This window comes from Podarcis gaigeae (genome assembly GCF_964106915.1).
Source record: "Podarcis gaigeae genome assembly, chromosome: 2".
NCBI lineage: Eukaryota > Metazoa > Chordata > Lepidosauria > Squamata > Lacertidae > Podarcis > Podarcis gaigeae.
The window spans coordinates 101,130,109-101,142,793 of record NC_139679.1 but is presented as its reverse complement, the minus strand read 5'-3'; the positions used below and the strand labels follow the sequence as shown (position 1 = coordinate 101,142,793).

The 12,685-nt window shown below is 45.2% G+C and overlaps 1 protein-coding gene and 2 long non-coding RNA genes across 52 annotated transcripts in view; 2 read left to right on the top strand and 1 right to left on the bottom strand.

The window, feature by feature from the left end:
* Positions 1 to 12,685, bottom strand: part of MAGI1 (membrane associated guanylate kinase, WW and PDZ domain containing 1) — a 475,361-nt gene that overhangs the window by 50,987 nt on the left and 411,689 nt on the right. For all 50 annotated transcript variants that reach the window (XM_083722580.1, XM_083722597.1, XM_083722572.1 and 47 more), the window contains one exon: positions 5,567 to 5,598. In XM_083722580.1, coding sequence (XP_083578706.1) covers positions 5,567 to 5,598 — 32 coding nt within the window. The remainder of the gene's footprint in view (positions 1 to 5,566; positions 5,599 to 12,685) is intronic.
* The window catches only part of LOC310838190, a 582,108-nt gene that overhangs the window by 256,379 nt on the left and 313,044 nt on the right, over positions 1 to 12,685 (top strand). The gene's annotated exons all lie outside the window — the stretch shown is intronic.
* Positions 5,463 to 10,471, top strand: LOC310838230. Its single transcript, XR_014560830.1, has 3 exons — positions 5,463 to 5,539; positions 6,711 to 6,797; positions 9,538 to 10,471. It is a non-coding gene; the product is annotated as an uncharacterized lncRNA (long non-coding RNA).

Genomic DNA, 12,685 nt, shown 5'->3' with positions numbered 1-12,685 from the left:
ATATTTGTTGATGTGCAAAATCTATAGACAAATACAGAGGATTGCAAGCAACTTTTACTGAGAGTAGACCCAATGAATGTAATAGATGCCAGTTGATAATGCTCGTTGATTTCAGTGGGTCCATTCTGTGTAGGCTGAACATTGGCTACAACCCTTCAAACCACTGCATTGATAGTAAGATGAACTAGACGACCACTGAGTTCCCTTTTCAACTCATATGATTCTGCATAGTAATAATGTTGGTAACATTCTGTGTACTTTAGTATCACCAGAGATTTTGACTGGGATGGGAGGGGGGAAGTGAATGGAATCAAGATACACTGCAGCCAAATTTCTAATGCTTCTCTTTTCTGTAAGCTGAAACCATGCAGCAGAGCTACCCTACAGGTCTGCAACAAATTATTGGGCTAAAGAAGTTTTTGCCTGATGTTGTGATACATTCCGAACATGCTGCTACCTAGAAAAGCGTAGCAGAGCTGCGCATCTATAGAATGGATGAGGGCTCAGTAGACATATTAGCAAGTGACTACACCAATATTCAAATGAAGGCCACTTTCAGAATGATAAACATTGTGAGAGAGAAGGGGTGCAGCATTTTTTCTTAAAGGAAAGCTACCTTCCCCACTCATTGCCTCCCTTATTAGAATTTGGGTTGCAAACTGATAATGAAGCAGCCTTCTTTGAACAGCTCTCTTTCCCCCAGATCATCAGCTATCTTGGGTATATAGTTCTTGGTGGACTACTCTCTGTTGTTTTTCATTCGCCTACGGACCCTCCTTTCTTCCTGTACTGCAAAAAACTATCGGCACTGGGATTCCCAGCTGCTGGGGTCTCAGACGGGCAGCCGCGGTCTTTCTTCTTCCATTCACACATCCATTCATTCATAGGAAGCAAAAGACAGTTGGGTCTTTGTGGAATGGGCTGACACCAATATTTTGGATCGTGGCAGCTGGGAATTTAGCTATTGGCACAGGCGGATATTCCACAACAGCTTGCCAGTCTTAAAACAGGCTCGTGGACCCTCCTGGAGACGAGAAAAATTCAATATCGTACTTCTTGTTCACTTTTTTGAGGGCCACATTCCCTTGTGGGTAATCTTCCAGGGGCCATTCTGGCTAGACAAAAGACTCAAGGAGGGCATGTAGCAAGTGGGATGGAGTCAAGGGGTGCATCCTAAGGGCCAGATTAAGAGGTGTGGGATTAAAGTTTCCCACCGCTGATTGGCAAGAGACAGCCTGCACATGCATGATAAAGGGAAATGATCCTTCCACATGTTTATGTCTCGACAGGCATCTTTTATTTTCTTTAGAAAATCTTGCTACTTAATTTGAAATCACAGGTGCGCAGGGGTAGATAGGACGCCTTAGGAGGCAGGTGCTTCTATGAGATTTACTAGAACCATATTTTCCTGGCAGTGCTATACTTGCAAGGCTGTAAGCCTGCTTCTTAAGGTCTCAAGAAGGCAGCTTCCGCATGTGCCATAGAGGGAACTGAGGGGCAGATGGGGCTCATCAACCTGAGAAGGCAGCCCATCTAAGAGAAGTAAAACTCTGATCCTAAACCTCCACTGCTTTGCAGGGTATCTGCAGGAGAAGAAAAGACTAAGGAGTAAACCCCACACAAATCTGGAGTGGAGTCCCTAAAATGGTTGGTGGTGCCTTCCGGCAACTCCTGCAAACCAAACATATAGCCCTGCTTACCCATCAGCAAGGCCAAGAGGAGGGTCATCGCCTGGGCGGCCCGGGACCTCCATCCACACTGCCCAGGCTTGCGCCCCGGGGAGGTCACTTTGGTGATGCTAACGCAGCAGTTTGACTCCCCCCACCTCTTGAGACAGATGGGCGCCAACAACAATACATACATAGTTTGTGTCCTGGCATCAACCATACTGATACATTACATGCAAATTTGGCCTTCCAGTGATAATCATTACCTGCAAAATATGGCCCAGTTCACATGATGTGCTAAGAGAATCCCTAGCTTAGCGGCCCTCCGAACCCCTCTCTCTGGCCCTTGGCCCTCTCCCCAGGCCACAGACCCTCTGCAGCCAGACCCCTCACTGGTCCTGTTTCACATTGTACTTGAGTGTTTTTGCCTGGCTCCTTGAACTTTGCTTGGCTGGATGGAGGAAAAAGCGGTGTATTTAAGTGTGTACAGAATCTAGCCTTCTGCACCAAGGCAAAAAAAAAAAAAATCTGCATTCATTGCTCTGCCCAATTTTGCCTCTGGCCCCACCCACCACTAGTATGCAGATCCCAGAAGGTAATGGCTGAAAAAAGGTTTTCTACCCCAGATGTAGTGAGGCCACACGAACATGTAGGCTCCTGGAGAAGGCTTTGCAGTCGCCTTTGCTAGTCCATTTTGCTGCCACACTGCGGTGAGCTAAATCAAGACTTGGCTTGGTGCATCCTCCAACTTGGGACTCTTGGTTAACTGGTAAACTGGCCATGAACAACTCCTGGCTCCAGCTGATGGCTAGTGAGTAGGGGGTCCTTCATCACAAGTCCTCGCATGGACAACACACGAAATCAAACCTTGGCTTAGCACAGCACAGCAGCCACAAGAACCAGGGCAAAGGGGCAGCGGAAGCTTCTCTGGGAGGCTGCAAGTTCATGCAGTCTCACTAGGTCACCATTTGTCTTAGGATGTTGTGTGAACCAGGCCTATGGCTGATCAGTGGCAGGGGCAGCAAAGGAAGGGTCAAGCTGAACTTTATTTGAATTTAATTCAGAGGAGGAGGATGGAGTGGTGGGGGTGGGGAGAGAAGAGGAAGATCCCCCACCCCTTTTAATGCCGCAAAGGGCGTCTGCACATTGCTCATAGCAAAGGAGCTAATCTATTATTGATCAAGAAATAATTAGTGCTTTAAGGGACTCCTGGAGAAAAACCGGAAAGGTGGAAGGCAAAAAGGAGCACGACCACAAGACCACGTAAGAAGCCTCAGGGGACTTCCGAGGGCTGACGCTTGGCATTTGCGTGGTCTGCGTCATCACACTAAGCTGTCAACATGCAGGCATCTCTGAATAGCAACAGCCAGTGGAAATATTTCATGGCATTTTCAAGAATTGGATTCAGGGAACTCCCACATGGATTGGCACTGGGCGTAACATGTCCACAGAAAACTTGAACCAATTTGCTGCTCACAGCATTCAGCAACGCCGAAGCTTCATTATTATTTTTCTACCTCTCCCTTAAAAACAAACAATGGATTGCTGAATATAATACTGTGTGTGATTTCATCTCAGTAAGATATAAGTGCCCTGGATTGGTGCGGACCTGCTCATTTTTCTACAGCAGGATACCACTGTCTCTAAGCACTGTATTATTTAGAAAAGAAAGCAGCAACACCCTCAACACAATAGCATTATAACATTAGCTGAACAACGGCCCCTTTAGAAATCTCTTTTTAAACAAGGAAAAACTATGTTGGGGGGGGGGGTGTTCCTCCTAGAAGAGGATGGGCTCTGACTGGGGTTTCAAAATATTGTGAAGGAAATGAAGAAGAGGTAGAGGGAAGCAATGTGTCATCCAAGGATTCCATTTTCCTTTACTGACAAAAATAATAATAATTAAAATTAAAACAAAAATCCCATACAATCTCCTGAGGTAATCTGAATTCTGTTTGAGGGTGTGCGTGAGAGAGAGAAGAGTGTTGGAGGAATGGGAAGAGAAAGGGCTACAGAACGACACCTGTTTGTAAACAGTCTCTTTGTTCACTAGGGGAGGATTATCTCTAAACGGATTTAGGATCCACACACAGGATTTCAAAGCTCCTAATGTTATCGCCATTCACTGGAGAGGCCGGTTCACGGCAACTCCAAATGACTGGAGGAGATTTTCTATAAGTTGATTGCAGTTGACTGCTTTTTTTCCCTCTCCCTCTTTTCTTTTTCCAAATCAACCTTGTTAATCCATTCATTAGATGCGGCTTAATTAACAGAGGCAGTGAGACAAGGACGCCAGGAAGAAGATGGGGAACCGATACCCTTCCCCCAATGTTGGTTTTTTGTTTGTTTGTTTTGCTTGAAAGCTAACAGCTATCTCTCCTCTTCCCAAATAAATCTGATCCGCTTTCTACATGTTTTACACACTGGCTTCTATTTTAACCAAAGGCTAAATTCCTCCCTGACTGTGACACAGAAGTAAACCCCATACGGTTTGACATTTGTGGGATTTGAGGCTGAGCGCGACCGGCGCTCTCCTCCCTTGCCAACGTTAATGCAAACTGACAATAGTAGAGGCCCGAGGTCATGTGACTTTAATCAGCGCGGCCCTAAGCCAGCAGAACCACATTAATTATTTCGGGGCTTTCTTTTCCATGGGCAGAGGGGTGGGGTGGGGTGGGGGAAAACTTGTATATCAAGAGGAGGAGGCTTCTTTTCAGCCTTCCCCTTTGGGTAGCTTCTCAGAAAAAGGTGGGGCATCGTAAAAGGTCCAGAGCCGACCGCCAGGGAAGTTTTACAGCATCTTGCATTACCCGCAACAATCTCTCCATCTTCGGAAAACTGGTTGGTTACAGCTCCCCGCCCCCCCCCCCTGCTTTTTCTGCTTCTCCCCCACCACTGCACACTCTTCAAACAAATGGAGAAACTTTCACTCTGCAGCCAGTTAACTCCCTATAATGCTTCTTGATCTGTGTCACTCCCTGGAGTGGCAGAGTCCTCTGTTTTTAATTGTACTTTCCGGACAACAGCCTAACAGCTATTAGCTGGCGTGTCAACCAGGTAACCGTTCCACAGGGAAACAAGATCAGGACGGACAGGGGGATATTGATTCTCTCCCCTTCCCCCCACACTCCCGCAGCCCTCCATCTTTCCTCTAAAAAGGCAATGGGCTGGGGGGGGCGGTTTGAGGGGGGGAACCTACACCTGCAGCATAATACTGATAAACCCAGGCAAAGCCAGCAAACAACAAAGGATGCCCTACAGAGAGCAGAAGAGACCGTCGGACATGCGAAAGGCTCAGGCAGGGAACTAGGATGATACCCTTACAAAAAGGGTTCTCTCCCCACCCCCCTCCTCTGTTGCCGCTGTTAGGAAACAAGCTTCAGGAATTCCCTCTCCCCCAATTATCCACCATATAGTGCATGATAAGGCTCAAAACGAGTGCAGCCCGCTGCTAGCGGATGCCATCTGAAAGGGAGGTGGAGTCTCCACGCGCAATTGTGCCAAGAAGGAAACAATGGCATTTTCACGGGCAAGTTAAATGCCTGCGAAGAGCAGTCCACCAGAAGTAAGGCTGAATTTCGTCCAAGCCCACACACCCCTCCGCCTGCCCACCCCCTCCAGCCTGCTGGCCAAATCCTCTCCTGCGCCGCATTCTTCCCAGGCTAACCCCTGCTCAGCACAAGCCATGCAAAAGCGATCAAGTGCAGCGACAGAACCGCAACTTTCAAACGGAATGACAACCACCGGGGTGGGGTTGGAGGGGAAGGGGGGGTGGGAAAGAGGGGAGCCCCGCGGACCCACACCGTATTTTTTTTTATTTCGCATTTCCAGAAACGCCCACCCATGCCTCCGACAAGAAAATAATCAAACAGGTATAGTAGCTCTGTAAAAGTGCTTACCGACTTTGGGCTCTTCTTAGGGGCTGGCAGTCCTGGGGAAAAATGGCAACAAGGAGGGGAGGAAGAAAAAAAACAAACAAACCATTAGCAGCATATAAATCTTTACCTTCCTTAAGGGGGGTGGGGGGGAGAAATCCCTAGGTGTATCATCCGAACGTAGCCATCTGCAGAGTTATGTCAGATTTTGCTCTAGCATCAGAGTTGCCAGTCTGTTCATATCGAATCAAAGCACAGCGTTGGAGGTTTGTGGAGGGGGGGGGGGGAGTCGGAGAGGGGAGGGGAGAGAGAGAGAGAGAGAGAGAGAGAGAGAGAGAGAGAGAGAGAGAGAGAGCTTGGAGAAGGGAGGAGATCTATCTGCATTAGCTATGCTGACTTGTGCTGCAGCAGCCTGGAGGCTGGAGAAAGAAATTCACAGACCTCAGCGGCATGGGAAATTGAACACTTGGACAGAATCTCAAACGCTCCCCGGGATTAAGAGGGACTTAGCTCACAATTAAGCCAAGGATATTACCTTTCGACACGGCCGGCGTGTCAAATTTATCAGACCAATTGGAACGGTAGTGCAGAAACACAAGACAGACAGGCAGATAAGATAGATGATCTGCTTCTACATACTTAAAAAAATAAAATAACGCAAGCCTTTTTGGGGAGTGGGGGGTGTATGTTTTCCCCACCACAGGCTTAGGAAAGCAAAGGCAGAAGCAAGAGAACAAAGAAGGGTAAGGTTTATCTCTAAGAAGGGTCAGTTATAAATACAGATGCTCCTGGCAAACCCTTTAGTTTGCTTCCAAGTCCAGTCTGAATGAGTATAGGCAGCGATCACCATCAACTAGTTAAGAGTACAGCAGATTCACAATGAATGCAATGTTATTTTGGGATAGGGAGAGGTGAATGGATGGCCAGGGAGCAGAGGCAGGGAGAGATTTTCTTTCTTTCTTTCACTCTCCTGGGCATTAATGGTGTTGAAAATGCAAATGAGAAAGCATTTAATGCTGAGAGGGAAAGCCTAGAGGAGATTTTACATTTTGGAGACAGACCCGGAACACAACACTGCCGCAGATCATTGTTTCTCTGACAGTGGGGAAACTGGATAAAAGGATTCTCCCAGTCCCTGCCATTGGCATTTTCTTTTCTTTTTTGGTAGCACAATGTCCCATTGGAAATGGAGTTCATGCTTAAGGGAAATGAGTCCTAATAAAGGAAGACAATGTCCCTAAGCAGATGTGAGAAGGTAAGAAACAAATTACTTTAGAAATCCAGGAAACAGGAACTGTGGAGCAAATAGCTAGAAGTGCTGTTTCAACTATGTGTTAAAAACTGCAAAGCAACTCAACAGTGTGAAATCTGCTCCCATTTTTTTAAAAAAAACCACACACATAACATTATGCTCTCTTTTCTTTCTATTGCTCCTTTAATGCATTAATGTGATAGCTTCACAATCAAATGCTACGCAGAAAATGAAGCATGTTGTGTGATTGAGAAATTATTATTATTATTAATAATGTGTGTGAAGAATGGCTTCTGGTGACATGCAACATGATGTCAGATGTCCACAATAAATTCGTATTGGCTTATTGATATATAATGGATCTTTAGGATCAATATGGAGTAGTCAGCTTGTGCTCCTGTATATCAGTGATTTCTAAAACCTTAGAAATCATTGATATACAGGAGCACAAAGCTAGTCCATGATATCAAATACTTACTAGATAGGAGCCAAACCTGAGAAATGCTGAACTAGAATGGCCCTTTATACACTGATGCAGTTGTACTAAAAGCACTGTATTACATTGGAAATGTTCCATGTCTGTTAATAGCCAGTAACTGAGATATTTGTCTATACATGGTCTTCCTTTAATACAAGTGGGCCCCTGACAAAATTTCTTGTTGACATGGTGCACCTTCAAGCTTAACACTGTCTAAACATCACCCAACAAGGGCTTCCTTTTGCCCCACCCTCCTCCAGCTCATATGTTCATTTATTTTATTTTATTTTTACTGGAGTGCACACACAACAGATGAATCTGTTTGCTGGAGCCACATTTTACTTAGGAAACTTGTCAAGGGCCCTTTCCACAAAGTAGGCTGCTAGAAGGAAAGCAAAGGTGGTGGCCCACAAAAAGGAGCAAAGCAAAAGCACTGTCCAAAAACGCAAGCAAAGAGTTTGGTTTAAATATACACACTGAGAGGCTGAATTCTTCTGACAAGTCACTAGTGATGGACAGTCTACATACAACAGCTTCAGCTGATGAAAGCTGCAGATGACACTGCTAATAACTGAGCATTTACATATAAAGCATGCAAAGCAGCTCATATTCACTGTTTTTTAATGACAACATCCTTAAAATGGGCTGTTACCCATATTGCAGATGAAATGACTGAGGCTCATACAGAATGGGTTGCCTAAGTCCACCTGGGAAAGTTTGAAGCTGGAGGTAAAATCTGAACCAAATACATATAAGTCCTGTGTCATACTCTTAGCCACTCCACTCCAACAGGTGCACAACCCTGCAACACACACACACACAGACACACACACTAATCTTCACTTCACCTTAGACCTCACAATCCCAGCCAGGGACTGAGGGAGAGCCTCCCTCATTATTATTTCCTAATAAAGGGTGTTCTCGGTCCCCACAAAATTTTCAAGTCCACTTTCAGAGAGAAATTCTAGGATCGAAAAAACCTTTGGTTTGAGAAAGAGTCAAGGTTTTCTGTTTTTTAAATGAAATTTAATTACACATGAGCCCTGTTGAGGAAGAGGGCAGAAAATTTAATTCCATGGATCTGTTATAATAATAGGTCTAAAAATGAGCTGGAAGGAGTATAGATTTGGGCATCGTATATTGTTTTAGCTGGGAAGGCCTCTTGACTCGCTTTAGACAAAAAAAAGCACCTCAAAATTTATCTTATGTTACAAAAGATACAAGTGAATATATTTTTTAAAAAAACGAAGCATACCACAAAACAGTACGGAGCGTATTGTAGATCTTAATCATGTCAACAAACAGGTTGTTTCCTACATAACAAGTTTCCATCAACTGGTGTATGTAAAGTTTCAAACCTTCAACTCCTTACTTAGGTGGCAAGCCTATATCCACTTACGTGGGGAATAAACTTCAATGAACTAAGTGGGACTTACTTTCTAAGGCCCCTGCTTGGGCAGGTCCCTTCATAACACATGTCCAGCACCTGCAAACCTACAAACCCTTCACACAGAAAATTTCACAACCTCTTCACACAAAACACATGTGAAGACACTTCTGGCACACTTCAAAAATGCATACAAACTGAGGAACACAACTCTCTCTCTCTCTCTCTCTCTCTCTCTCTCTCTCACACACACACACACACACTCATTGCGGCCCCCACTTTCCCCTATCTACTGGACCACAAGCCTCCTCAGTCAGGAGTCAGCCATCTTTTTTTTGGTAACATGCTCCTCATATGACACTCACTTGCCTTTACTGAAATTATCTGTTTAAATGAGAAATAAGAAAAATTACACTTTTATGAACACACAGTTGATTTTCGCCAAAAAGGAAAGGCAATACCCCCAACAATTTCCTTGATTTTTTTGAGAAAACCTAAATCAGCAAAAAGGAAAAAAGAGGCATGGTGTGGTGAGCAAAAAGGGATGGGGAGGGGAGGTCCCCAAAAGGGACATTTGAAATTCAAGGAGAAATGCTTGAAAAGCCATTTCTCAGCTTGGTTGGTTGGTTGGTGGATTGATTTAGCTAGCTAGCTAGCTAGGTTCTCGCATAGACATTCTGGGTCAAAGATTAGATGGTTGGGACAAATCTAAGAGTTGAAGCAGCTTTCCCAACTTGGCACCCTCCAACATTGTTGGACTACTACTCCCGCCAGCTCTGGTCAAAATAGCCAACGGCCAGGAACGATGGAGGGCACAAGATTGTAGAAGGCTGCCTTTGGCTGTGTTTCCTTTTCAAAGCTTACCTTTATGTTTCCAGGGTCATCTCAACCTGCTCTGAATCTATGGGGCAGTGTGACACCTAATGCAACTTCTAATTAAAAAGTGTGTGAACTGACTCATTGACCTGCTGCTTGCTTGTGAGAAAGCTTGCAGCTCTACAATGGGGGAACAATCCTTGTCTCCAAGTCTCTGTTCAACTTTAACAGCTGACGTACCAGGAAGCAGAACAGAACAGAACATTGGCACCTGAGCTGCCTTTATCTAAGCCAGCCTTCACCAACATGGTTGGCACCAAGGTCTGCTGCCCTCTGAAACGAAACCATATGTCCACCACACTTGCACAAGGAATTCTAGGAAAGCCAGCAAAAGCCACTCACTATCTAAAGAGTTGGACCCGGTTGCAGCAAAATTCAGTGCAAGTTCCACCTCTATAAGTTCCTCCCAGTTGCGGTTTGCCATATGTATAGAATTAGATTATCAGTGAATCTGATTAAAACCGCGAGGTGTCGTGTAAATTATAAATGCTTTCTACATATCATAAATAGTAACATTCTCGGAACATTTTCATGCATTGGATGAATCCTAGAAGCAAGCAGGATGCCTCGAGAGAGATTGGTGGCTTGCTCAAGAAAAAGTGGGCTCTCTATGAGGCGGTGCAAGTCAAAATGCGGAGAACTGCAAGCACTTCGAGGTAAACTGGCAATCCAGACAGGGGGGTTTGGGGAAGTTTCAGGCCAGAATCTGCTGAAAGCAGAAGGAATGCCTCTCGACAAATGATAGCATCTGAGTGGGATGATGGGAAAAGGGAGACTACCACCGTTATGGACAGAGGACACAGTGGGAGGAACGGTTGTGACTGATAGGTCAAGCTTGTAATCAGAGGGGATGATTGTACCCAGAAAGCTAAACATTTTTAGCTCTTCTCCACAAAAAATATTTAAAAGTATCTAGCACAAAAGGCCACGGGTGGCGCTGTGGGTTAAACCACAGAGCCTAGGGCTTGCCGATCAGAAGGTTGGCGGTTCGAATCCCCGTGACGGGATGAGCTCCCGTTGCTCGGTCCCTGCTCCTGCCAACCTAGCAGTTCGAAAGCACGCAGTGCAAGTAGATAAATAGGTACCACTCCGGCGGAAAGGTAAACGGCGTTTCCGTGCGCTGCTCTGGTTCGCCAGAAGCGGCTTAGTCATGCTGGCCACATCACCTGGAAGCTGTACGCTGGCTCCCTCGGCCAATAAAGCAAGATGAGTGCCGCAACCCAGAGTTGGCCACGACTGGACCTAATGGTCAGGGGTCCCTTTACCTTTACCTAGCACAAAAGGCCATCAACCTGTATCTCTCACAATTTTCAGGATTCTTACGCAGGGGCATCTCTCAAAATGTAAGAACAATTGCCCACAAAGCAGGGAGACACACATGCGCGCATACACGCACACCCTAAAACTGAAATGGTTGCTATTGCAGGAAAACCACTGAAGCTATCCTTCTGAAACCTGGCAGAATTCATGCACTCAGAAGAGGTAACCTTGCCAGTAAATTACATCCCCCAAATAAACACATTATGGAAGTTTTCTTTTCTCTCCCCCACCACCCAAAAAGCAAGCTAAACTTTAAAGTTGCCCAGCACAAAATCCCCTATTTTTCAGTAATTCTGCAGGTTTTATTTAGTTTAGAGACATTTAGTATGCCTGTATTATTTCACATACTTCTGTCAAAAGCAGGAGGGGGAGTGATAGCCATTTTTGATACCTCAATCATGAATGGAGGGAGAAAATGAAGGAGAGATTGGGTAGACTATGACATGTCTTGCTCTGAAACTGTTTGCCCAAGCACCAAACCGGGGTATCAATAGAAGCTGGTTCAGACTCCTAATATTCTATAAACATGCATTGTGTTCTCTCTCTCTCTCTCTCTCTCTCTCTCTCTCTCTCTCACACACACACACACACACACACACATTTGGTCACTCATTTGGACAGAACAATCTCAGCAATGAGATATTCCTTAATTAATAATAATAATATGGCAGCAAAGAAAAACTTTTGCATTTTTAAAATGAACAAGGGATTTGCTTATGGCACTGGGGTTATTAAATGTTAAAATGTAATAAACATGAATGACTGAAAAAACCTTCCCTCTCAATGTTTGACATTAATTCCAGCTGCCCCCCCGCCCTCCCCCCAATGAAAATAGCTGGGGGAAATTGGTGGGAAATATACACAAGCTACTGCTTGGCGTTTCAAGGGCCCATGAATCTTGCAGGGGTTTTGCTCTTTGCCAGAGTTTGTTGCAGAACAAGCAGTAATTGACTTCTTACCAAAACAAGCTAACACACACAATTTGTATGAAAAACACACATATACAACACAGGCGGTTTGCATCCAGACAAAACGTACCATCACAAGGAACAGCCTGGAGAAGACTTTCTTGTTAATACTTGCCTATAGAGTGGTGCTTTCTAATTTAAAATCAGGGCATATTTACAACAGTAATTCTAGCTGCCAAGGACCGAGCCAGGAAATAAATGTGCCGCAATCTGCATTGTGTATTCTCAACTGAAGGACAAGGAGCAGCAGTACCAGCCAACAAGAAACCACAGCTGAGGATTTCCCTGTGCATTTGAAGATTGGCAGTATTAACACTGCCTTTCTTTAGCTGACTTCCATAGACACTGCTGTCCTTTATTAGGGTAGGAAGGTGATGCCCTTCTGAAAATGCTGTGCTACAACTTCCATCAATCCCAGCAAGGAGGGTCAACGATCACAAATGATGGAAGCTGTTGTCCAATGACATTGGGAAGGTATCACACTTGCGCCTCCTCCTTTGTGTACTCGGCTTAAGCACATCCCTTAATCAAACATAGAGAAAGAAATATGCAAAAGGTTGTATCTAACCAAGATCTACTCAAAGTAAAGGTAAAAGGACCCCTGACCATTAGGTCCAGTCATGACCGGCCCTAGGTTTGTGGCGCTCATCTTGCTTTATTGGCCGAGGGAGCCGGCATTTGTCTGCAGACAGCTTCCGGGTCATGTGGTCAGCATGACTAAGCTGCTTCTGGTGAACCAGAGCAGCGCACGGAAACGCCGTTTACCTTCCCGCCGGAGTGGTACCTATTTATCTACTTGCACTTTGATGTGCTTTCAAACTGCTAGGTTGGCAGGAGCAGGGACCGAGCAACGGGAGCTCAC